Source organism: Malaclemys terrapin, chromosome 7 (assembly GCF_027887155.1).
Source record: "Malaclemys terrapin pileata isolate rMalTer1 chromosome 7, rMalTer1.hap1, whole genome shotgun sequence".
Taxonomy (NCBI): Eukaryota; Metazoa; Chordata; order Testudines; family Emydidae; genus Malaclemys; species Malaclemys terrapin.
In genome coordinates this window covers 60,200,195-60,226,118 of record NC_071511.1, presented here as the reverse complement: position 1 = coordinate 60,226,118, position 25,924 = coordinate 60,200,195, and the positions used below count along the sequence as shown (strand labels likewise).

General features: G+C 47.0%; 1 protein-coding gene across 3 annotated transcripts in view; it reads left to right on the top strand.

Annotated features, from left to right (window-relative positions):
* ARHGAP22 (Rho GTPase activating protein 22) overlaps positions 1-24,778 on the top strand; it is a 253,622-nt gene extending 228,844 nt beyond the window's left edge. For all 3 annotated transcript variants that reach the window (XM_054033359.1, XM_054033360.1, XM_054033361.1), the window contains 4 exons: positions 5,102-5,175; positions 7,548-7,669; positions 12,133-13,036; positions 23,839-24,778. In XM_054033359.1, the coding sequence (XP_053889334.1) occupies positions 5,102-5,175; positions 7,548-7,669; positions 12,133-13,036; positions 23,839-24,067 (1,329 nt within the window). In that variant the 3' untranslated portion in view covers positions 24,068-24,778. The remainder of the gene's footprint in view (positions 1-5,101; positions 5,176-7,547; positions 7,670-12,132; positions 13,037-23,838) is intronic.
* The last annotated feature ends 1,146 nt before the right edge of the window (positions 24,779-25,924 follow it).

The following is a 25,924-nucleotide window of genomic DNA, read 5'->3' as shown; positions in this document are numbered from 1 at the left end:
GTCAAAATGTCTTTTCATTTAATTTGTTTCAGACTGAAAAAATTGACATTTGAAGTCAAAAGTTCAATTCAAAATAAAACTAACAAAAATTTGCTTGAAAAATCTGTTATATTGAAATGAAAACTTTTGTTTTGTTTCAAAAAGTTGGTTTTGAAGCAGTTTGAAATTTCCCACGGGAACTGAAATTTTTTGGCCAAAAACTTTTGAGTGAAGCTTTCTTCATTTAAAATTTACCCCACTAAAAATGTCTCTATTGATCCTTTGGGCTGTTCTGTTTTGAACAGAGATGGGTATCGTTATATAAAACATTTAGTACTGCTCAATGCATCTGCCCTCGCCAACTGCAGCAAACCAGCCTCGGGAGGTGTTCTAAACTTTGTGTTTGTTATCCAATTGCCCAGAGCTCCCCAGGTCAGGCCCTTTCGCCACAGGCTCTCTGTGTAACAACTTCTCTTCCAACACTGATCCAGGCCCCTCAGCTCTGGTACAACCCCAGTGTGGCTGCTATAATGCAGACAGGTTTTTAACAGTGTCCTGAACAATGGTAAAACCTCCAGGTGCCCTGGCGTGGCTGTAGGGCTGTAAATGGGACAATGGCAGGAGCACAGCCTTTCTCAGGGTATTTTGACACTTTGGTTCTGGTCTCAGCCAGTGCAGGGCAGTGCCCAGGTGCATGAGAATGAAAAACTGGGGGAACACTTTGAAACCTTTTAAACAATCATGTGAGTTCAGTCTGAGCTCTCCTGTTAGTATTTTTGGCCTCTCCACTTCCACATGAAACCCAGCACTCATGGAATTAATAAGCTAGTAAATAGTTTGGGACATATAAAAAGGGGATTCGGTTTAGTGTTTGGGGCAAAGATTTGAGTGACTTTGCTGAACCCTGGTTTTCCTAGTCCAAGCTGGAGGCTCCCATGTTAGCCTTAGTCCTATTTTGCACCTTGGAGAGTCCTGAAACCAGTCCTTGTGAAGCAGTCTACTGTAGGATTGGTGCAAAACACTGTAGTTTACATAAGTGTCACTCCAGAGGGTTGAGCCAATAATAAAACACACTGCACTGGTAAGTGAAAGAGTACTGGAGCTAACTGGCTCTCATGGGCTATCCCAGCCATCACGCATGCCCAGTGCTATTAGACCATTTCTGTCTAGTGCTCTTAGCGTTCATGACGATGGCTTTCACACTTTCCTGTGGTGGTGGTGCTTTCAGCAGCGGTTGGTTTCAGTGTCAGTGGATGCCAGCTTGTGACAGAATGACAAGTGCTTCTGCAAAGTCTGCAGCAGTAAAGATAGAAGTTTTATCTGGCAAATATCTGCACCGTGATCAGTCCGTGGACGCCATCTTTCTAACCCCATTTTCTCTGTCTACCGGCTTTGGGCCCTGCATCAAACTGACCCTCCAACTGATGAGAGAAGGATCAGGTGCAGCTCCCATTGCAAAGCCCTCTGCTCAGTCCTGTGGGGCCATGGCATGGAGCAATTTACCAACACACAAAGCCAGATTCTGCCCTGACCGATACCTTTGAAACGAATAGGGTTGCACAGAGTGAAAGCCAGGGAAGAATTTGCCCTGTTAGTTCAATTTCTTGTAGATCAGGCCATCTCTAAAAATATAGTAAAATAACTTGTTTAGAGTCACTTAAAAACTGAGCTGAACTTTCATCCCAAACTACAACTGTACCTGAATCGAACCTTTTCGGAGGTTCAAACATCTATGGCTGGCATTTTCACAACTGACTAGTGATTTTGGGTGCTACCATTTTTGTCACCACTAAACAGCCCTGATTTTCAGGAAGTGCTAAGCACCTGCTTTCCCTGACCCTTTTAAGGTGTCTCAAGTTGGACTTCCAGATATTAAAGCATCCAACTAGTCACTTTTGGAAATCTTGGCCTTAAATTTTCCTTTTTAATAACTAGATTTCCCCTCCCTTCACATCTTGGAACTTGCTGGATTGGGCTGGGAATGGAAGCAGAAATAGTGAAATGTTACAAGAAGGGTGTTTTTCTCTTTCTTTGGACTATTCTCTGAAGCTTTTCTGAATTTATCTGATGTTTTTCCCTAACCTGTGAAAAGTAGCCTTTTTTTTTTTTTAAGTTTTCCCATCACTACTTAATAATCCATAACTCGGGGGGGAGGGATAGCTCAGTGGTTTGAGCATTGGCCTGCTAAACCCAGGGTTGTGAGTTCAATCCTTGAGGGGGCCACTTGGGAATCTGGGGCAAAATCAGTACTTGGTCCTGCTAGTGAAGGCAGGGGGCTGGACTTGATGACCTTTCAAGGTCCCTTCCAGTTCTAGGAGATGGGATATCTCCATTATTTTTATTTTTAACTTAGTGTCCTCAATGGTCTGTCAGCGCAAGAAGGGACTGGATGGCTTGCAGGGGAGGGCAGGCAATGGCCTATAGAACCTTTCACCTTCAGTTCAGTTGCAGCTTGATTTTTGCGATGTGGAGAAGAAAACGTGAGGTGCAGTTCTTCTAACCGTCTGCTGTGTGGGAGTTCGTTAAATCTCTCTGAGGAAGTTGCAACGTGTCACAGGCTGCCTCGCCTCACATTTATTGTGAAAATCCAGCTGTCTACCCCAAATCTATGGTTATGAAGAAGGTTGTCACAGCTCATTGCATGAGAAATGCGAGAAGTAAAATCACAGAAAATGGAGCAGTTGCCTGTTGTCTGTTTTTAAAACCTGCGTTCCTGCCCAGTCATCAGTTGCACTGTTCATGGCAAACTGGTAGCTAAGCAGGCAAATAAGCTGGTCAAATTGTATTGGTATCTAAGGCCAGATTCAAAAGAGTGGTAATCATAAAATAACTAAGGCATGTCCACCACCCATTGAAGTCCATGGGGCAGTTTCCATTGACTTTAATGAGTGCTGACTCGAGCAGTAAAGGTTTAGTGACTTGATCAGTAGCTACTGGTGGTTGATGTACAGAATTTTTCAACCTCTTCATTTTGGACAGTATGTGCTTTTTATGCTGGAGGAATCAGTCTGCTCACGTGGTGAACTGCAGAGCATGTAGCTTGTTTCACTTCATAAAACACAAGTGTGTGTCATCGTTGTGTTCCCCCGTCCCCCCCGCCGCCGCCCATTTCTCTTTCCCCAACGGAGTGGGTTTTTTTTGTTTTTGTTTTGTTTTGTTTTGTTTTTCCAGAAAATTCCAAGCAGGGTTTTTCAGACTGGGGAACAGCCCAGGCACTCTGCTCAGGGGTAACTCCTGCTGCTTACTATGCAGATGCAGTGGTCACTTTCCAGCAGTGAGGTTCTTACAGTGAGGTTCTGCTGCACAAACTGGGGCAAGATTGGGCGGGGGTGTGTACAAGGTGTGTACAAGGTGTGTATATTCCAAGAGGTGTGGATCCCAGCTTCATGGGGGTGCAGTGCGCATTGGTTCATGGGAACCTGGGGTAGGTTAGGGCAAGCTACAGGAGTGGGGGGTGCCCTACCACTCAGCTTATTTTTTCCCTGTCCCCCACCTTTACTAATAAAGTGACAACATTTGGTCAAGTCCTATAGAAAGGAACTAAACAAGAAGCCCCACAAAGCCATTTTTGCAGTCACTGCTCAAAGTAGAACTGCCTGTTAGGCATGAAACTCGATGTCCGGACTTCTGGGTTCTTTTCCTGATTCTATCAGAGTGTTGCCATGGAGAAATCCTGTTGCCTGTTCGTGTCTCAGTTTCCCTGCTTGTAAAATGGGAATAATACTTTCCTACCTCTCCAGGGGCTATCGAGGCTAAATCCATTGTACAGTGCCTTGAGATTCTTGCATGGAAGTGCAAAGGGTCATTATCGGCAGGAGTGAGTTCTGCTCCTCTGCAAGACAGGGGTAGTGTAAGTGCTGTGTTACAGATGGGGAAACTGAGGCACCGAGGTGCAGTGCCTTGCCTAAGGCCAGTGATAGAATTTGTGCTGGTGAAATCATGAGATGTAGAGAGTAGGATTTGATAGTGTCTGGTGGACGGGGGGGGAAAGGGGCGGGGGGGAGGAGGGTCAGGCGCCAGTGGGTCACAGAGCTGGGGATCTCGCTCTCAGATCAGTGCCTCCGTAAAATGATGGCGGGAATTGAGTTTGCAAATTCCACCGCGCCCCCCCCCCCCCCCAGCTGTGCACGTGAAGAGCTATTGGAATTGGAAAAGGTTCAGAAAAGGGCAACAAAAATGATTAGGGGTATGGAACAGCTTCCATTTGAGGAGAGATTAATAAGATTGGGACTTTTCAGCTTGGAAAAGAGATGGCTAAGGGGGAGGACATGATAGAGGTCTATAAAATCATTACTGGTATGGAGAAAGTAAATAAGGAAGTGTTATTTACTCCTCATAACACGAGAACTAGGGGTCACCAACTGCAATTAATAGGCAGCAGGTTTAATACAAACAAAAGGAAGTATTTCTTCACACGATGAACAGTCAACCTGTGGAACTCCTTGCCAGAGAATGCTGTGAAGACCAGGGCTATAACAGGGTTCAAAAAAAGAACTAGATAAGTTCATGGAGGATAGGTCTAGCCAGGATGGGCAGGGATGCAAAACCATGCTCTGAAGTGTCCCTAGCCTCTGTTTGCCAGAAGCTGGGAATGGATCCCTTGAGGATTACCTGTTCTGTTCATTTCCTCTGAAGCACCTGGCATTGGCCACTGTTGGAAGACAGGATACTAGGTTAGATGGACCATTTGTCTGACCCAGTCTGGCTGTTCTTATATTCTTACGAGTTTTGAAGGCAGCATTGTGCAGGTAACATCCCGGGGGTGAGGAGCCATCGCCTGCAGCAAAACAGGTGCAGATCTTTGGAGTCTAGCACATGGGGCTTGCACACATCCAGCTTCTCCTCCAGGGTGGGTGCATTTGGAGGCAGAGTGGAGCTGGTAGAGCTGCAATGTCATTATCTTTTTTCCTCTCCCCCCCCCGAGGTAGAGTGCACCACCCTACGGGGGTACCAATTTGCTGGGGGTGACAGGGCATGCCCACCTACTGGTTCCATAGAGCACCCCGCTTCAGTGTCGTATGGCATGGGCTTGGCTGAGGGAAGAGGATTTGCCCTTGACTGCAGAGGAACAGGCTGCACCCAGCTCTACATCACTGTTCTTATTGTTTGTCTCCTCCCGTAGGGCACCCGAGAGCTGGCTAAACAGGTGAAGACCCTGCCCCAGGCAAACTACAACCTCCTCAAATACATATGCAAGTAAGTGGCATTAATTAGCACCAGGAACTCCAGAGCTGCCAAGTTTTGTTCGGCTTCATGTGACATCCTATGCAAATTATTTAATGAGCCGATTTGCACCATATAACTAAACGCCTGCTTTAAAAATGTGTGTGGTTTCAATGCTCATGCAGCTCTGATAAACAAAGCACTTGGTTTATGTCGAGGACAGGCTGCCCTCACCCACTGCCCTGCCAGCAGGCCTCAGTATTAATCATGTTTGTTATGGTAGTGCCTAGGGACAAACCAAGGCTGGGCCCCCACTGCTCTAGACACTGTGCTAATGCAGAGGAGCAGACAGATCTTGTACTAAAGTACTTACAGCCTAATTAACTACTTAGGCTAAACAATCTGTTCCACCTTCTATGTGGCTATGACACTCTGAGTACGGTTCTCAGACCTGAGGAAGAGCTCTGTGCACACTCGGAAGCTTGTCTCTCTCACCAACAGAAAGTGGTCCAATAAAGGATATTGCCTCATCCACCTTGTCTCTCTAAAGTCTAAACAGAGCATCAATAAGTTCTGCCTCCCCCGTACTGTAAGATAGCAAGACTTTTGGGGGGGGGGGGGCATTTCACCTCAATTTTGTCACCCTTTTCCACAAAAATGGATGGTATTTTTTCTCAGATGATTTTAAAACATATGGGGGGGCAGTGAGAATGGCAGTTCTTCTGGGAATGGTGGTTTGCTCCTTTCTGCCATGTTCCTGGATAAGAAACAGCAGGAATTTGCTCAAATTGCCATTGTGAATTCCTGGAGAGACAAGGTGGGTGAGGTAAGTCTTTTATTGGATCAACTTCTGTTGGTGAGAGAGACAAGTTTTTCAAGCTACACAGAGCTCTTCCTCCAGTCTGGGAAAGGTACTCAGACCATGCCTACACTAGAAAATTAAGTTGACCTAACTTAGGTGTGGTTCTTACAGTGAGGTTCTGCTGCACAAACTGGGGCAAGATTGGGCGGGGGTGTGTACAAGGTGTGTACAAGGTGTGTATATTCCAAGAGGTGTGGATCCCAGCTTCATGGGGGTGCAGTGCGCATTGGCTCATGGGAACCTGGGGTAGGTTAGGGCAAGCTACAGGAGTGGGGGGTGCCCTACCACTCAGCTTATTTTTTCCCTGTCCCCCACCTTTAGGTCGGCATACCGCCACCACACTAATTACATCGCTTGTGTGTGGTCTACACTTTCCTCCTTGTGTTGGCAGTGTGCATCCTCACCAGGAGCACTTGTATCGTGTCAGTGCTGTCAGTGTGGGGCGGCTCCTGAAAGCCAATAACAGTTGACATAAGTAATGCAGCATAGATAACACTCTGTCGACCTAGCTACATTGACTCTCCACTGCTCATGGAGATGGAGTTATTAAATTGGCGTAGCTGGACAGGTACAGCGGTGGCCGCGAAATTTAGGTGTAGACACTTTCATAGTTAGGTTGATGTAAGCTGCTTTGTGTCAACCTAAGAGCAGGTCTACATTACAACTTACTTTGGTATAACCATCGCTCAAGGCTGTGAAAAATCTACGCCCCTGAGCGACATAGTTATATCAACCTTAACCCCTGTGTAGAGCTTCTCCTGCCGACATAACTTCTGGAGTTATTAAGCCAACGGCTTAGAGTGTCTTCACCAGAAGCACTACATGCAAGTTTGTAGTGTAGACCTGCCCTAACTCTGTAGTGTACAGCAGCCGAAGTGAGTCACAGCTAGACAGATATGGAGTAAACATACATTGCAACAGCCATTCAAAGCGAAGTGGTCAGTTAACACTGCTACAGTTGTAGGACAAAGGAAGGTGAGGGGGTTACAGATTATTGTAATGAGCCATAAATCCAGTGTCTTTATAAAATGTCTGATTTTTGATGTGTAGCAGAGTTATGAATTGATGTTCCCAAGCTTGTCTTTTGAAGGTGTTGGTTCAGTTTCCCTTGAGGACCGAGAGGTCAGATATGGACTGGTTGCTTTGTGAAAAGTATTCGCCTACAGGCGATGTGGTGTATTGTGGATCCTTGTTAAAAAAGGAAAGAACCTCAGTTTTCACGCAGATTAAATGGTCCCATGTCTGCAGCACTAGTGACCGCTGGCCCTTTCCTCTTCCCACTTTCCGGTGGAATTGGAGTTACTATTATTATAGATTTGTTCTGTGGCAGTGTTGAGGAGCCTCAGTTATGGCCCGAGACCCCACTGCGCTAAGTGCTGTATGAACCGATCCAGACAGCTCCTGCTCACAGAGTTTACAGTCTAAGACGAGAGACAACGGGTGGCTACAGGAGCACAAGGAACTAGTGAGATGGAAGGTTTCATGTACCATTTACTCTTCTCTCTCTCTCGCTGGTTTTTTTTCTTCTGGGGGGCTCCTGAAGATTCCTCGATGAAGTTCAGTCTCACTCCAGCGTGAACAAGATGAGCGTCCAGAACCTCGCCACGGTGTTTGGCCCAAATATACTGCGGCCCAAAATGGAAGATCCAGTCACCATTATGGAAGGTAGGTTCTCTCGTTATGGAGAGGGGCCATGTTCTGGACCCGCGGGGAAGTTGCTTGTAAAATGCCACTGCCAGAAATGAGATGCATTTGTCATGTACACTGCAGATTATGTCATGGGGGGAGCCATCACTGGCAGCAAGCTGGACATCCTCTCAGTCAGTGCCTGTGCATGGGGCATACCATTTCCCTTAGCACTTGGAATAGCCTCCGGTATCACCTCTGCAATGAGGCGATATGGGAGTATGTGCCTGGGGGTTGGACTCAGCCGGCCTGTGCCACTGCTATTTTTAGGCGCTAGCTTGAGCAGAGATAGTGCGTTTATGTCCATCTTAGCTGGAAATACACCTCCCAGCTGCAGTATAGATGTACCCTTCCAAGCGTGGGCTTCCAAAATGCTTGCTGTGCCGAGGACATGTGGGACAAAGGCAAGACCCAGGGCATCAGTTTAAAATCACTGTTAGTTTTGGATCAACTTTCCTTTAAAAGTCTTAAATCTTAAACTTTACAAAATCCCAAGAAAAATTCTATTCCTGATGTGTCAGAAACAAATCGGTGTTTGTGGCTCAGCTAGAAATAGAAAAACACCCACAGAGATCTGACTGCGCTGCAGCTGCCTCTTCACTGCATGCTGGGTATCCTTCTTGCAATCTACTGCAGGGATTGCTGAGCTAGGGAGAATGTGGTGGGGGACTCAGACTTCTCCTCCTCCACATGCTCTGGGCATAGGCTTCCGAGGCATGGCCTCTTCCTAGGGGGGGCAGTGTGGCTGGTATCATCTCAACACAGATGGGGCAATATTGACTGTGTGAGAGCCACAGTAACTGATGTCGGTCCAGCCAGTGCAACGATGGCTTGTGCAGACAGGTCTATATCGTGTGTGTGTGTGTGTGTGTGTGCTCCTGCCCCGCTAGCGGATGTATTCAGAACTACTCAACTGTGTAGCTCCAGTGGTAGAGGCCTGTGTTTTCAGAGCAGGAAGATCTGAGTTTTCTCCCTGTTTCCATGAAACTTTGAGAACAGCACAGTGACTGCTATAAAGTGGCTGCTCGTTTGTTGTAAGTTTTAGCCTTACTGTTCACACCACCCGAATCACACCCCTAATGCAGACCTTGCTGTACAAATGCATAATTGCAAGAATAACATTTTCATTGCCATTTGAACTGAGTGCAGATTTATCCATTCAAGACCATGTAAGTGCGGATCTCCTGGGGTGCAGAATACTTTCCCTTTCCCATGACTGGGATCAGGACTAACTGGGACCCAGTCCTGTTGGGGAGTTATAAAAATCTGTTGTTTGATGAAGGATGATCCAAGGATTTGTCTGAGAATCCCAGGCACAAAGCACTGGGCAATGATCATCACTTAAAAAGCAATTCCCCACTTGAATTCTTTCTTGTTCTGTGATGATCTGGTCATTTTTCTTCTGAAGTTGAGCCCCTTCAACTGGACATTGGTAGCCAAGAAATGGGGACTTGGGTCAAAGCATTTATAACAACCATCATTTCTGGAATGTCGGGCAATCATAGTGATCCAAACATATTCTGTGGGCCTTTCAGCCTAGTTCAGAGGCAATGTGATATGGTGGTAAATGGCAGTGTTTGTTACTCAGCAGTAAATCAGTGTACATCAGGCCATCTCGGCTGTACCGTGCACCTTTTTACACCTTCCTCTTGGTTGTTTTTGCCACTTCTCCCTCCCCTTATGCCTTTCTCAGTGTGTAAATTACACCCACCCTCTTACAGAAACCTGTAATGTATACTGTCAGCTACATCATCTCCTCACCCAGACCTCTGCTTTTATTAGACCCCCAAGAGAAATCAGAGAGACTATTCTTCAAAAAAGTATGAGGCTGCATAAAACTAATCAGAAAACAATGAGCTGTATGGCATTGGACGCTCCCTGCTCTGTACAAGTCTCTGTCACAAACATATAACATTCCCCATCTCTGAAGCATGTCTCAGCATCCGAAGCTTGAAATATCCACCTCCTCAAGGGCTAGCAAAGGTCTCGGGCGCTCTCTCTGGCTGCAGTTCTGCTTCAGAGCCGGGGAACAGCCTCCTGCTCCATGGAACTGCAGTACAATCACAGTGGTGCACATCTCAGCAAGACATGTGCAACCAATACAGGGGCTGAGCAACAGGGGGCAGTTCTGCTGGCGCCACCCGACGTCTGGCCCCGAGATGCTAATTGCAAAGTGGCTGAAATCTGCTCCTTGCTCTGTTTGGTAACTGACCGGGCTCCAAGAATGTCAGTGGAGCATGTTACATGCGATGGAATGACATTGGATAAAACAGCCATTCTCATGCTCTGAAAAGGAGCTGCCTTTAGTCTAAGGTCCAAATGAGCTTCCTTGCTTAATTAGCAGGGGACAGTTCTCGGGCCTGTATTACACAGGGGAGTAGACTAGATGACCACAATGGTTCCTTCAGGCCTTAAATGAATGGAGGCCTAAGAGGTTAAGGCTCAGCCAGCTATGGGCCCAGCTTCAGCTGGCGTGTGTGACAAATACCACTGCCTGCTAGTGGCCGGAGGCCATATTACTAGCAGTAACTTTGACACTTACCTTAAAGGGGAATGTCGCTGAGACCTTGTGCTTTGTTTTGAGCTGCACATGTTGGGATTATTCCCCCAGCTCACATGGGTGTATAGCTGTACCCACCCCCACTCACTGGGGTGCTCTGCCACTCTCTAGTGGTGGCTGGACCACACACAGAGGACGATGAGCCCTTGCTACAGCATCTCCTGCTACAGCATCACCTGCCTCAGCTGACAGACCTAGGTCAGTGAGCTGAGTCCCGTGCTCTTAGAGCCAGAGGGCCCAGGTGGTGATGACCCAGGGCATGCTATGGAGTTCAGCTGCTGATCATAGTGTTTATACTGTATGTGCATTTCCACAGGTTCCTTACTCGGGTGCGCTCTTCTCAGAAACTGTCAAATGAACTAATTAGCAACTGACTTGAACCAGAATCCTGGATTCAAATATCTCCAACCTGGAGAAAAGCTGGGATCCCGCTCTAAACTTCGCAGCCTGTGACCATCTTTGGAAAGAAGACATGTCGAGTCCTAAGCATACAGCATAAGCGATGCTTTATGTTACTGTCCATTGAGGGCAAAAGATCAGTTAGATATAAATAGTGGAAGGGGGAAGGGATTCTGTCTAATATAGTTGCTCTTCAGCTCAAGGAGTAAAGTGGGATCTGGCATTGGCTGCCGTTAGACAAGATACACCATTGCCCTGATCCAGTATAGCCATTCTTATGTTCTGTCTTGTAAAGAGATACAGAGAAATACTCTGAGCCATTCACAATATACATTTAAACATTTTGGTTTCTGTGTTCAAGAAAAGCCCCGTTTTAAAGTTGGGGCCCTGAATCCGTATTTAGGAACCAAATAAGCAGTCCGGTTTTTATAAGTGTTTAGTTCTCCCATCTCCTGTGGACTTCAATAGAAGTTGTAGGATCTCAGCATCTCAAAATATCAGACCTCTTATTGAGATCCTGTAAATATAGTTGTAAGTATGTATTTTAAGTGTCCATATTTGAAAATTTTGGCTTTATTCTTTATTGATCTTCAACAAAAAAGATAAACTGTAATTAATGAAATTGCTGTTGATCGTGATTGTCTAATTTATATGGTAGAAAATACTTTGTCACGGGCTTGATGAATGGCGTTTTCTACTAGTTTCTGTTTCACTGCTGAAAAAACAATTAGAACTCACTTATGGATTGGCCATTTGTTAATTCTCTGACAGTCTGCGTAGAGTATTTTGCTCAACATTGATGAGTTAAAGTAGGGTAACTCAACTTAAGTCAATAGAGTTACACCAAAAATGAATCTACCCCAGTAATTTAAGAATCTTATTTCTATGGCACTTTCCAAACTGATATGTAAACTAGGGGTGACTTTTGTCTATCTTGAAAGCCACTTCCAAGGTTGGGACATCACAGGTATTTAACACTTCAGGACAGGATTGAAGCTTACAACAATTCCATTTGAAACAGAAGTATAGAAACAGATAGTTGGATTGAATGGCGCAGAAAGCGATTTGTTCTGCTTGCATATGGGAATCCACCCATCCACCTAATGAATGTACAGGAAATTACACTGTCAAGCTTTCTCCAGGATTCTTTGCTTAATGGGCGAGGAAGCATGGTGTAGTGGTTAGGGCAGGGGAGAGTGGAGTTAATGATCTGTATTGTGGTAACTGGTCTGGATCAGGGTCTTCTGTGCCTCATTTCCCCCCCTCTAATAACGGGAACAATGATACTCACTCCCCCTCTGCAGTCCTTGAAGGAAAGGTGGTCAGAGTCCTTGTCATGTATTGCTTATACAGACCCGTTGTGCTTGTGCTCAAGGACATGCCCCTGCCCTGGAGAGCCTGGGGTTTCTTACAGACAGGAAATGAATATCCAAGGCCTTATCATTTCTCGCATTAAGTTCTTGCCTCCATTCTCTCCCTGCAGGCACGTCGCTGGTCCAGCACTTGATGACAGTGTTGATAAGTGAACATGGACAGATCTTTGCCATTTCGCAGGCCGATGCGGCCGGGGCTCAGCCCGAAGCCCGCTCCGTGCTGCAGCGCAGCATGGTGGAGTGGATCTCCGAGGAAGACGGGGAGGACAGCAGGTCGGAGAAGAGCGTCCCCAGCCCTGCTGACTTGCCTTCTAGCAGTGCCATGGCGCCGGACGCCGTGCCCAGCTCGCTGGCGAAAAACGCCCCTCAGGAGCACAGCAGCAAAGCCACCCAGCCTGCCACCAGCCCCAGCAAGAGGGTGCAGACGTTACCCACCTGGAAGTACTCCTTCCGGCAACAGGGGGCAAGGTCTGTCAGCCCCAAGCTGGGTAGCTCGTCCTTAGACATTCCTAATCTATCCTCCAGCGGGAACTGGCTGATGAATGGACTGTACTCTCTCCGAGGCCACCGCCGGACGTCCTCTGGGGAGCGGGTGAAAGACTCAGGTTCATCCCAAAGACTCTCCACCTACGACAACGTCCCCTCCTCCAGCCTCTCCCTGAGTGCACACAGCATCGCCAGCACCGCCTGGTCCACCTCGTCCTGTGAGATCTCGGTCGTTGATTCTGTCAGCAGCTGCCCGGCTTGCCGGGCCAGTGACTCCTCTGCTTTAAGCTCCCTCAGAACGGAATGGGCAACTCAGGGCTCGCTGTCGCAGAGCGAGGTTAAGACTGTGGACCTGGAGAACAGCATGGAGAGGTTCGAAATGTGCATCAGCAGCTGCAGCGAGCAGAGTGACCTGGCGGCTGCTTCCAAAGACTCGGCCAGATGCTCCAGGGCTCTGCAGAGCCTGGTTTCAGAGCTAAAGACAGGACTGAGCAAACAGAGGACTGAGTATGAGTCTAGTATCAAAAGGTAACACGACTGTCAGCTGTGCCGGGGATCTCTCACTGCAGCATTGCAATCCTGCTCCAAACAGGGAATAGACCCAGCTCTGTCGCAGTGGGCCTGAGCTGCAATGTGGGGATTGAGGTTGGCTTAGGAGAAGGGGCTGTGTAGTTTAGATACAGATCTGGATCTGATCTCCCCCCAAAGCTCAGTGGTGGCTGGTTCCAGCTTTGCTCCCATTTCTAATTTCCTACAACTAGCCACGGCTGAAAAATGAGATTTCCATCCTGTGGGAAATTCCAGTGTTTTGTCATTTTCAGTGGACATTGGAGGGATTTTAGTTCAGTCTGTTGACCTCATGGGAGATGTAGTCCAGCTGGAGAGTCCAGCCCACAGCAGGGGAAAGAGGGCATGAGGCACCTGAACTACTACTCCCATGAGGCACTGTGACAGCTCACCCTGATGCAAAGACTGTCAGCCCAGCCTGAAACAAAAGGTTTGGTTAAGATTTTACCAGTGGAAAATTCCACCAAAATCCATCTTTTCTTGGGGGGTGGAGGATGTGATTTTTGACAGAGCCCCATTTGCCGACCGGAATGTGTTGCAATTTTTAGACCAGCCCTACTTACAACTTAGTTCTTGTACTTTCAAAGCTTAGACATTCTGTGCTGGGTCTCCTCTTTGAGAAAACACACCCATGAGTGCCCCGTCCCTGTGCCCGTGAACAGGTCTTTGGGAGCTCAAACAAGGTACCCAGGTGCTTGGTCACCTGGTCTTTGCAGGCAGATGTGGGAATGGGCACAACCTGAGCAAATTCACATGCTGGTTTGAAAACGTAGCCCTCATTTAGAGCCCAGTCCTGCAGGCATTGCACATACAAACCTCCTGCAGCCTCGAGGAGAGAGTCTCTCAGGACGCACAAATGTAGGGGCTGCAGGATCAGAAGGGTGTTTTAAAATTTGTGTGTGTGTTATAGGGATATTTGCAGGTAAACACACAGGTAAGCATGCATGTGAAATACATCGGGGAGTTTACAAGACTTGAATGTGCTGTTGCTTACAAGAGACACAGGCTGATGGATGGTGCAGTATTGTTCTATACACCTAGCTCTTATGTAGCACGTTCGTCAGTAGAGCTCAGAGCACTTTGCAAAGGAGATAAGCATCATTATCTTGGTTTTACAGATGGGGAAACTGAGGCACAGAGCAGTGCCGTGACTTACCTAAGGTCACCCAGCAGGCCCTGCTGAACCACAGCTATATGTTCAGGTGTCTGGTGTTAGACACTGGTAGGTCCAGAAATAGTTGGCGTTGCATTTTTGTAAACGGTAGGGCCCTGGGTGTTTGAGAAGTATAAAGTAACACAGTACTGTATTTTATTCACTGTGCTATTATGTATATGGTGGGTAGGAGCCCCAGTCATGGGCCAGGAGCCCCCGTTGTGCTCGGGGCTGTTCACACACACACAACACACGGATTGAAATTGGACTAGATACAGTGCAGTGTTAAGTCAAGGTGTTTGTTGTTTTTCATTGTTTCTTGTGTGTTACAAGTAGCTCACTGGCTCTGCCAGTCTCTCTTAGGGCCGTCTAGTCTGAGTTGGGATCTTCCCATAGTGCCCCTTTCTCTGACTGCGTTGGGATTTCTCTATAAGACAGGATGGCAGTCATTTACATCGCTGCTGCTTTAATGTTCAGAATAAATATCTGTCTTCCTCGTTAATAAGTTGGGGGGAGGGTTTTGAGAACATAATAAGGTGGGTGTTTTCTGCAAGCAAATGGCAAAGGCCTTCCACTGGCTTTCAGAGACACAGGGACAAACTGTCTGAATCTGTGCCCCAGAATGTGTTGCCTGGCAACCACTTGCCCCCAGCAGCTCAGGACAAGTCTGAGAGTGGTTGAAGTTGTTTTGTGGGAGAGGGTTGGGGTATGGAAGTGGGTTGGGAGTTCTTCCCAGTGGGATTCCTTCGGTGGTGGTGAGGTGGGGTGTGTGTACACACACATTGGGAGGTATTTGCTCAGATGTTCCCTTCACTGGAAATCTGGCTTTGCTCTTTTCTTTTATGCATTGTGATTTAGCCATTCAGAGATGCACAGAGAAATGGTAATTTCTTCTTTAGTGCGGCCTGCTTTCCTCAGCCACCAGGTCCCTTACAGACTGGGACCCGGGTTACTAGGACTCTGCCCATGCTGGTTTCCAAACTGGAGCGGTTTATAATCATCCCATCTTTGAAGAGAGTTTTCTTTTCAAAACCAAGCAGGCTGCACACAGCTCACATCCCAATCCAAGGGACTCGTGCACATGTGACTGAGATGAAGTTGGCCCCAGGTATGTGGGAGGAACAAAATCTAACTCTTCCACATGTCCCCTCTGCAAAACATCTGGGTGGATACCCGGTGAGGTGGGAAAAATGGGGGGTTGCCTGGGAATGGGGGAAAACAGCCACTCAGAGCAGCGCATTCCCCCACTGCAGAGACCAAAGTTCAGGTAAAGGTAGAGGAGTGAATGCTACCTCAGGCAGTGCTAACTCACCTTGCACAACTCCCCTGGGAAAGGGCTGAGCTGACTTCACTCTTCAGTGCTGCGTGTGGAGTCAAAGCACTGTCTGCCAGTCTACACTAAGTGCTGGCCTTGCTGCCTGGGCCTGGGGGTGACTGAGTGCCCCCCCCCCATTCTGAGTGCATCTGCAACCATTTGCATGGCTGGGTGCCCACTTCTGCAGGGGCAGTGGCTCATGCTTGCAGAAGTGGGCATGCAGCCTGGCCAAATTAGATGAATTTTGGCTCCTTGCTTTATTTATTCAGGAAAAAGTGATGGATTAAATCCATTTGTCTAAAAACCTCTTTCCTGGCTGGTGGTTGTGGATCTGTGGCTGTGCTTGTGTGGTTTTCAGCGCTCCATCTCAGGAGCCAGCTATGTTTTAATGAAGGACTCTGCACTTTTATTTTGTGGGGCAAAGAGAAGCTGAGAGTGTGTGAACTCACTGCCTGGGGCAGGGGCGGGGACAGGGGCAGGGGCAGGAGTCCCTGTTGATGGAAGGGCTGCTATTTGCCTGGTTTCTCTCAGTCAGAAGGAGGCAGGTTTTATAGCTGCCCTGTGAGCAAACGGTTCCAGAGCAATTTGCAGGTATTATAATGATCAGGCTCCCTCTATTAGAATGCCAGGTGGTAAAAGGACAGCTACAGACTGGACTGCATAGCAGCAGCTCCAGGAAAGAGTCTTTCCTAATGGAAACATCCTGCAGAATGTAATAGGGATGAAAGCTATAGGGCTGCATAGAAATGTAATAGAGTAATTTCTGTAAACCCCTCAGAACCTATAGAATTTCAGTGGAGAATGAGACTCTTAGCGCAGGCTGTTCAGCTGTCTTATAGAATCGCACGGGCGGGGGTGAGGGGCGGCGTTAATTGGCAAGTCAATTCTATAGGATGGTTAAAAATTCTGTACTAAAGTTTTAGTTTTCTTCTAAATTCTCCAAGGCTTTTCCAAAGCAGATGCTGGATTTTCTTCCCTAGCCAATCTGCTGGGTGGTAGGAGAACTGCCTTGGTTTGGAGCATTATTTGTTTCAAGACATAGGTGCATATTTCCAGTTATAACTGTAGGACCCTCCAGCGGGCCAGCACTCAATCAGTTCAGCAAGTGAGGGAGTGGCCTGCAAGATTTCCTTGGCATTGGTGCCATCCAGGACCGGCGCAACCCATTAGGCGACCTAGGTGGTCGCCTAGGGCGCTACAATTTGGGGGACGGTGACCGCGGCGGTATTTCGGTGGTGAGACCTTCCACCGCCTCTGTGAAGGATGGAATTTCGGGGCGGGCCCTTCCGCCACCTAGGGTGGCAGAAAAGCTGGCGGCGTTCTGTGGCCATCTGGGTAGGGAACAGAAAGGGTGCCAGTGGTTGGCCATCATCTGGCTGTGGAGGAAGACTAGTGTCCTGGCCAACTCTTAGGTCTGTCCTTTATTTTTGATGGGAGGTGCTGGTAGCAAGACAGTGATCCTTAGCTGGAGGTGATGGAATTGCTTTGAAATAGCTTTGTTTCTTTGCATAGAAGAGCATTCAAAAGATACTTGTGAGCAAATGTTCATCCAACCCAAGGAGACTTGGCTGGAGTTGAACTCACACATGAAGCTACGAAGAAGACTCATAAGGAGACCTGGTTGCAGTCTACTAGGTAGATGACTGATAGGCCACTTTTCAGAGTATCAGCCGTGTTAGTCTGTATCCGCAAAAAGAAGAACAGGAGTACTTGTGGCACCTTAGAGACTAACAAATTTATTAGAGCATGAGCTTTCGTGGACTACAGCCCACTTCTTCGGATGCATATAGAATGGAACATATATTGAGGAGATATATATACACACATACAGAGAGCATAAACAGGTGGGAGTTGTCTTACCAACTCTGAGAGGCCAATTAATTAAGAGAAAAAAAAAAAACTTTTGAAGTGATAATCAAGCTAGCCCAGTACAGACAGTTTGATAAGAAGTGTGAGAGTACTTACAAGGGGAGATAGTCAATGTTTGTAATGGCTCAGCCATTCCCAGTCCTTATTCAAACCGGAGTTGATTGTGTCTAGTTTGCATATCAATTCTAGCTCAGCAGTCTCTCTTTGGAGTCTGTTTTTGAAGTTTTTCTGTTGTAAGATAGCCACCCGCAGGTCTGTCACTGAATGACCAGACAAGTTAAAGTGTTCTCTGATTCCTGATGTCAGATTTGTGTCCATTAATCAAAATACTCAAAAACCAGTGGGAGAACACTTTAACTTGTCTGGTCATTCAGTGACAGACCTGCGGGTGGCTATCTTACAACAGAAAAACTTCAAAAACAGACTCCAAAGAGAGACTGCAGAGCTAGAATTGATATGCAAACTAGACACAATCAACTCCGGTTTGAATAAGGACTGGGAATGGCTGAGCCATTACAAACATTGAATCTATCTCCCCTTGTAAGTACTCTCACACTTCTTATCAAACTGTCTGTACTGGGCTAGCTTGATTATCACTTCAAAAGTTTTTTTTTTTCTCTTAATTAATTGGCCTCTCAGAGTTGGTAAGACAACTCCCACCTGTTTATGCTCTCTGTATGTGTGTATATATATCTCCTCAATATATGTTCCATTCTATATGCATCCGAAGAAGTGGGCTGTAGTCCACGAAAGCTCATGCTCTAATAAATTTGTTAGTCTCTAAGGTGCCACAAGTACTCCTGTTCTTCTTTTTGATAGGCCACTGTGTTCCCAGACACAAACGTGGTGGAGATGGAGTAAAGGCTCAGAGAATGTGGTGATAACTTAGGGGTCAAAAACATCATAGGGCTGTTGTTGTGCCAGACTGACAGTATCCTATATATCCTGGACAAACCGTTTGGAGTTCAGGTAAGCTTTATTGATTTGGATTGGGTGCCTTGGTGTTGAAAATGCCCTTGTTTGTGGTGGTAGTGGTGGATTGTATGTAATTTTCTAGGGACGTGACTAATGTAAATGTTTGTCCCAGAAAGTCCTTTGACGGTCCTATGTATGTAAAGTGGGTTTCTTAGGAAGGGGGGGGGGTGAGGGCCATGCAAATGACCCACTTGGACTCTACCCTTCTGAAGCTGGGCTCAAAAAGAAAACCCATTTGATACTAATCACCTGCTCCTGGAAACTCCACATCAGAGTCCCTGGCCTGTGTAAAGGGTGGACTACACTTGTTCTGAGCAGAAGCTGTGATGAACTTGTGACCACAAAGGAAACCCTGAGGATGAAAGTTGAAAGACTGCTCCTGCCAGAGCCCCCGATAGGGTCGTGGTGGGGAGTTCTCTGGTAACCTTATTAGCATGCGTGTAGGTTCTTCTATTGCTTTTAATATTCTTTCTCTGTAGTGCTTTTATTTTAAGAATAAAATAGGCTTGCACAGGAAGAACTGTGTGGTACCCTTGAAGTATTAACAATCCCTGTTATCAATCTCTGAAGAGAAAGAAAACAGATGTGCTTGGGCAGCCTGTCTCTGCAGCCTGGAAGTACCTCAGTCAGCAGGGAGCGAGATGCAGGTCTCCCCCTCACAGAGGTGACAACTGGGGAGCCGGAAGCATGAGAGTGGGTGTCATATTGCAGCACTGAGGGGAAATACAGGTGCAGGTACCCTGAATGGTGACAGTTATAATGATCCCAAAACCAAGCATTGTGCTTGCCTGACCCTAATGAGGCACAGGGTTTAGATTCACAAGGTTCTGAGTTCCAGTCCTGTCTGGGCTGTTGGTTCATGGTGTAGCCTTAGATAAGTCCCTATGGTTTTGTCTCAGAACTCTTCTGTTACAGAAGGGAAAACTATTTCCCACCTGAGCTACAGGTGCTGTGAAGAGAAGTTCATTGATGTTGGCGAAGCACTGCTCTACTCTAGTGCCAGATAACCTAGAAACACCACTGAGGAAAGTGTTTAGTTTGTGTTCTGAGCAAGATGTGGATGGTGTAGTGTGATTGATGAATGCAGCCATGTTAAATAATGAGGATAAAAAATATATACTGTATTTTCTGGCGTATAAGACTACTTTTTAACCCAGGAAAATCTTCTCAAAAGTCGGGGGTCGTCTTATACGCCGGGTGTCGTCTTATAGGGCGGGTGCTGAAACTTCCGAGCCGGACTGGAGAATCTGCGGTCGCTGCATATGGTGGAGGGAGCTCAAAAACAGCCGCGGCCGCATCCCCGCCCGATGACGAGGTGAGGGGGCGCCTCACCGGGAAGGTGTAAGTGAAGGGCGGAGCAAGCTGCAGGCATCCGGGACGCCCGGGGTATGGAAAAAAGATAGAGCGGCGCTGTGCCCAGAAAAACACACCTCTTTCACCCGTCTGGCCCGCCCTTGTATCCTATTACCGTACCTCCTTCTCTGCCTCTCAGATCTCGCTCCTGAGGACTGCAGTGAAGCGGCGCAGGCGCACATGTGCGAGATCTGAGAGGCAGCGAAGGAGGTAATAGGATACAAGGGAGGGCCAGACGGGTGAAAGAGGCGTGTTTGCGCTACCGCTCTGATAGTCTTGGAGACAGGGAGGGCTGGGCAGGCAGGGAGAGCTGACCAATCCAAGCAGGCTTTGTATACAACAACCAGCCAATCGCCGGTAAGGTACATCGCTTGCCGTGATTGGCTGGTTGTTGTATACTGGGTACCACATACAGTACAGCACCAGTATCTGTACCTGTTCATACAGTATAGCACCAGTACATACAGTACAGTATACAAATGTCCAACAGTCAAAACCCCATCATGGCTCCACCAGCAAGAAGAAAGAAATATGAAGCCAGTTTCAAACTTAAAGTTGTAAACTTTGCCATGGAACATAATAACTGCGCTACTGCAAGACAATATGGAGTAACAGAAAAGATGGTTCGGGACTGGAAAGCAAATGAAAAAGCATTAAAGAGTATGCCAAGGGGTAAGTGTGCATTAAGAAGAGGCACTCCACATTGGCCAGAACTCGAAAAACATGTAGCAGACATGGTGAATGAGCATCGCCAAAACGGCTATGTAGTGACATGAAATAAAATACATTTGTTTGCACTTCAGTGGGCCAAATCTAACCCAGATCACAGCAACAGATTTAAGGCCACTGTATCCTGGTGTACTAGATTCATGGGAAGGCATAATATGGTACTGAGGCAAAAGATGAAAATTGCCCCAAAATTACCTGCAGATCTTGATAGCAAAGTAAATAGTTTCCATCAATACGTAATACAACAGCGCACTAAACATGGCTATGCGTTAAGTAGTATTGGAAATATGGATGAAACTCCAATGAATTTTGATATGGTTGGAAATAAAACTGTCCACCAAAAAGGTGAAAAAACCATTTTAATTAAAACAACAGGACATGAGAAGTCCAGTTTTACAGTGGTACTAGGATGCACAGCTGATGGCGCCAAACTGAGACCAATGATTATTTTTAAAAGAAAAACAATGCCGAAATTCAAGTTCCCTGTTGGTTGTTTTGTACATGTGAATGAAAAAGGCTGGCTGGATGAAGAAGGGGTAAAGCTATGGCTTGATAATGTATGGAGCAGGCGACCAGGTGGACTTATTCAAAAATGTAGTCTACTGGTGTGGGATATGTTCAGGGCTCATTTAACTCCCAGCCCCAAGCAAATGCTTGCAAGACTAAACACAGATGCGGCAGTTATTCCTGCAGGATTGACATCGTTGGTACAGCCACTGGATGTGTGCCTAAACAAGCCATTTAAAGATCGCATTCAAGAACAGTGGAATGAATGGATGGTTAGCGGCGAAGTCATTCACAAAAGGAGGAAACATGCGTGCTCCACAGTTGGATGTTTTGTGCAAGTTTGTCATAAAAGCCTGGAATGATATTGATGCAGAAACAGTAATCAAGTCTTTCAAGAAGTGTGGCATATCAAATTCATTAGATGGTATGGAGGACGACTACTTGTGGCAAGATGAAGAGGAAGCCGAAGCTGAGACCACACCATCTGATACGGAATTCGATCCATACGATGACTGCCTTACAAATGTATCACAAGATGTCATTGATGTACTTATGATATCAGATGACGAACAGGAGGATTTTGAAGGCTTTTAAAGGGAAACTGTCACGCCAGCAAAACCTGTAAAAATACCGTAGCTTGCAGTTATGATGGGCTTTGCTAACTCGCCAGGGACTTGCCCGGCACTTGCTCTCTCTCTCTTGTTTGTTATCTTCCTCCTATCATCATCAGTTCCAGTTTGGTTGACAGCTTAGAAAACAAACAGCATGGCAGCTCCCATGGGTTTATTGTCTTATCCTTCCTTTCAGCTTTAGAGTGAATTAGGAAAAGTTTAATCCACTTGCACTGTTTTATGTTTACATGTTTGATGACAAACAGCCTTATGTTTATAAGTGACAGTTTTCCTGCTAAGTACCTGCATGTCATAAGCATTTGAATTAAAATTACCATATTGAAATCAAATCTGATATTTTTTTAATTTTTTTTTTGGTGTGCGTTGGAAGAGGGGTAGTCTTATACGGCGAGTATATCCCAAACTCTATATTTTATCTGGAAAAGTTGGGGGTCGTCTTATACGCCCAGTCGTCTTATACGCCGGAAAATACGGTATATCTACTCCATTTGCAGAGCCAGGGCCATCCTGTGCACTGAATGAGGCAGGCGTGCTGTAGGAAAAAATAATCGGTGGTCATGTAATTAAAGATTGGATAAGCGCAAGGGGGCTGAATTAAAGCTATATAGACCAGGGGTCTCAAACACGCAGCCTGCGGGGCTCTTGCGTGTGGCTGGCCCTGCATTGCCTCCTTCTAGGCACCGCCTCCCGCAGCTCCCATTGGCTGGGAACTGCGGCCAATGGGAGCTTCGTGGGAGGTACCTGAAGGAGCGGCAAGAGCAGCACACGCACGGAACCCTGAGCCCCCTCCCCTTCCTCCAGGGACTGCAGGGACAGGGTTCCAGCTGCTTCCTGGAATGGAGCGGCATGGGGCCGGGGGCCAGAGCAGGCAGGCAGGGAGCCTGCCCTGGCCCCGGTGCGCGCCGCTGCCACCCCGGAGCCGCTCTAGGTAAGCGGCGCTGGGCTGGAGCTTGCACCCTGAACCCCTCCTGCACCCCAACCCCCTGCCACATCCTACACCCCAACCCCCTGCCCTGAGCCTCCTGTCATATCCCACACCCCACACACCAACTCCCTGCCCTGAGCCCCCTGCACACCTCCTGCACCTCAACAGCCTGCCCTGAGCCCCCGCTGCACCCTGCACCCCCTGGGGGCAGCATTGGGGTGGGGACTTTGGGGAAGAGGTTGGAATGTGGCAGGGAAGGGGTGGGAAGAGGTGGGGCAGGGGCGGGGCCTAATGGAAGGGGTGGAGTGGGGGCAGGGTCAGAGGCAGCGAGGGATGGTGTCAGTGATGCGGCTCTCAGGTCAATGCACTAGTCCTCATGTGGTCCTTGTGGTCATTTTGAGTTTGAGACCCCAGTGCTTTTGAGTGCTTGACTTTGCAACATCAATGTTCTTCTGATGTAGGTTTTTTTTAAAAATGTAACTTCCTAGAGTTATTTTTGCCTTTAAAAAATAAAAATTTATTATGCACAACTGCAACAACTCTCCCCATCAATGAGATTTAAACTCCAGCATTAAAGCATATGTTTCACCCACTGGAGCAATACTCAGACCTACTTTGGTCAGAAGCACCAGGATTTTATCTCAGATGAACCTGTCACCAGAGGGAGATGCATAACGCCCTATGCTATGTACAAGTCAGCAGTGGGTGACCTGTGCATGAGCTGGCCCATGTTAGAGACAGTCATGCTGCCTCTCGTGTAGAAGCATGCTCTAATTGAACAGGATTTGGGCTCCATTTCCATCAGTGGGTAGAGAGCTATGAGTCTTTGCTTAATAAGGGTTCTGAAGGGCATAGACTTAATAATGCCAGTTAGTAGAAGTGAGTCTAGAACTCCTGGTTTCCAATGCAGGTTACATTCCTCTAAGTTAAAGGGTATCTTGACAAGGAAAAGCAGAAAGAGGAGAGTTGCTTAAATTAATTTTAACTCTAACTAGTGAATGGATTGATTTGTAAATTCTCAGAAGGTCAATTGTCTGCTCACAAAGCCAGTGCTGCAAGTTTGGGGAGAACACGCTATCTTTTTTATACCTAAAAGAGAGGTTGAACCATTGATCAACATACAAAACTCAACTCAACGTTACCTCCCAAGTTAATAGTTGGTACCTCCATAACAAACCCCACTTTTGATGGTATCACGTAAGGTGTTTGTTCTGGCTGGCATATGGCAAATTTGTATATTTCATGACAATCAGTGTAGCAGTTGTCAAGAGACTAAAATGCTCTTTGTTTTCTCTTGGCTTTAAGAATTGAAGAAACAAGCGCTGAACTGAGAAAACGAGTGACAAGATTAGAAGAGGAGTTGGACCAGGAGCGAAAGAAATACACGATGCTGGAGATCAAACTGAGGAATTCAGAGCGTGCACGTGAAGATGCTGAAAAGAGAAACCAGCTCCTGCAGACAGAAATGGAAGAGTTTTTTTTGACATTAGGAAATTTGACTGTTGCAAGCCGGGGAGCTAAAGTGCCGAAGTAAAGGAAGCAGAAGTACGCCATCGACCGTGTTTAATTCCAGCACAAGTCATTTTGTTCTGGGTTACTCATGCATCATGAGTAATTTTGCAGAGAGTCCCTGCTCTTAAGGATTTTTGCTATGTTGTTTTGTTTACATATGCTCTAGTATTTGGGCTATCAGGGAAACTGACTGCTAAAGGCAATGCTTGAAACTGTAGACCCTAGATTGCAAATGGCTGGGCCTCTCTTTCCTAATGTCAAAGGGACAACTCTGTGACTGCAGTCATGTCACTGTCTTTGGCTTTACTGTGCCACCCTTTGCTGGTCCAGGGACAACAGTAATGTTCCCACCACTGCTGCCATGGCCTAAGCGAGCTGCAGGCAGGCTGGAGTGGAAGGAGCCCGCCAGTTCCTGTGGAGGAGACGATACTGCTAGCATGGCAGCAGGTTTAGCTCATGTGATGAATCAAGTTGAACTTGGTGGGTTTTCCATTCTTCATGAAATTTGTTTAAAAATCTGCTTGGTGAAAGTTCTTATTCCTGTTCTTTGTATTATTTTATGAAGGTGTTTTGCAAAACTAGCCGACAAGCACTTTGAAGGCATTTGAAAGTCTGACACTTCATTAGTCACCTGATTTCTAATCCCCCCCCAACCCTGCCGTGCCCAAACTATGACTCTAAATATTATTATTTGCACCAAATGTGACTTAATAAAATATGTGATTAATAAATACCTTGGAGGGGCAACCCTCCCGGAGCTTGAACTAAACACATCTGGCCACAAGCGTCCTCTGCAGCCAGGCTTTTCTCTCTTCTTTGTTCTGAAATAATGACTTTACCAATTTGCAGCAATGGAGCTCAACATGGGGAGATGAGAGAGATTTCTAACCTCCTTGCTGCTCTAAGCCCCTGTTAGTTAAAGGCCACCGCATGGAAACTACCAGAGCAATTACAGCAGTAGAATAGTTTTGAATGTAGGCCTAAAGGTACCTGACTGACACACTGGTAGTTGAAGGCTTCTATTCTCTCAACAGCTCTAATATGAGAGAGAAAGATTCTGTTCCTTGCCAATTTACCCCAGTTCTCATCTGGGGAACACCACTCTCAGAGCTAGAGGTGACGAATCTATTCAGTCCTGGGTGTGGCTGTGGCACTCAACAAGGAGGTTATCAGACACACACACCCCTCTGCTAAGACATGGAGAAAGGTCACTAGCACCAGCTTTCAACCGATACTGAGAGGGGCTCAACTGCCCCATAGTGCAACGCTGTGTGTCCTGACCCCAAAACCATGTGCAGCCTGCACCTTAGCACTGACTTCACCTGCTATGTCATGAGCCCCCCTTGGCTGGGTGCAACCTGCACCATTCTTCACTCCGTTCTGCTCCTCAGGTTCAGCAGCCCGCATGGGAGAAATTGGCAGCGTAGGAGGCTAAAAGGAGGGGGGGGCAGCACCACTAGCCCCCCTGAGGGCTGGGTGAGCTGGCCCAAGGGATGCTTTGGGCTAGAGTTACAGTGCTGGGGCTGCTGGAGGATTTTCAGAGCTGCCTAGGGTCTATCACGCTCTTGCGTTTCCTCTCCCTAACAGGCTGTTCACAGTCTTGATGGATTACATTTAGCTGCCCCTGTGCCATCCCAATCTTCCCCACTGTAACCAGCAAAGGCAGGCTCTTCTCCAGTAGCTAAGCCATGCTGCTTTGTTTCCTTTAGGTTCATGTGCACCTACATGCACATCCATTCCATCAGTCCCCTTTTTTCCCCACAGTGACTAACATGTGGCACATGAGCTAAGCGAAGTGAAACCCACTTCTCTGCAAAACACTCAAACCTTGCTAGGTTCTGGCAGGAGGGCAGGTTCTCTTACCACGGTGGGTACTTTA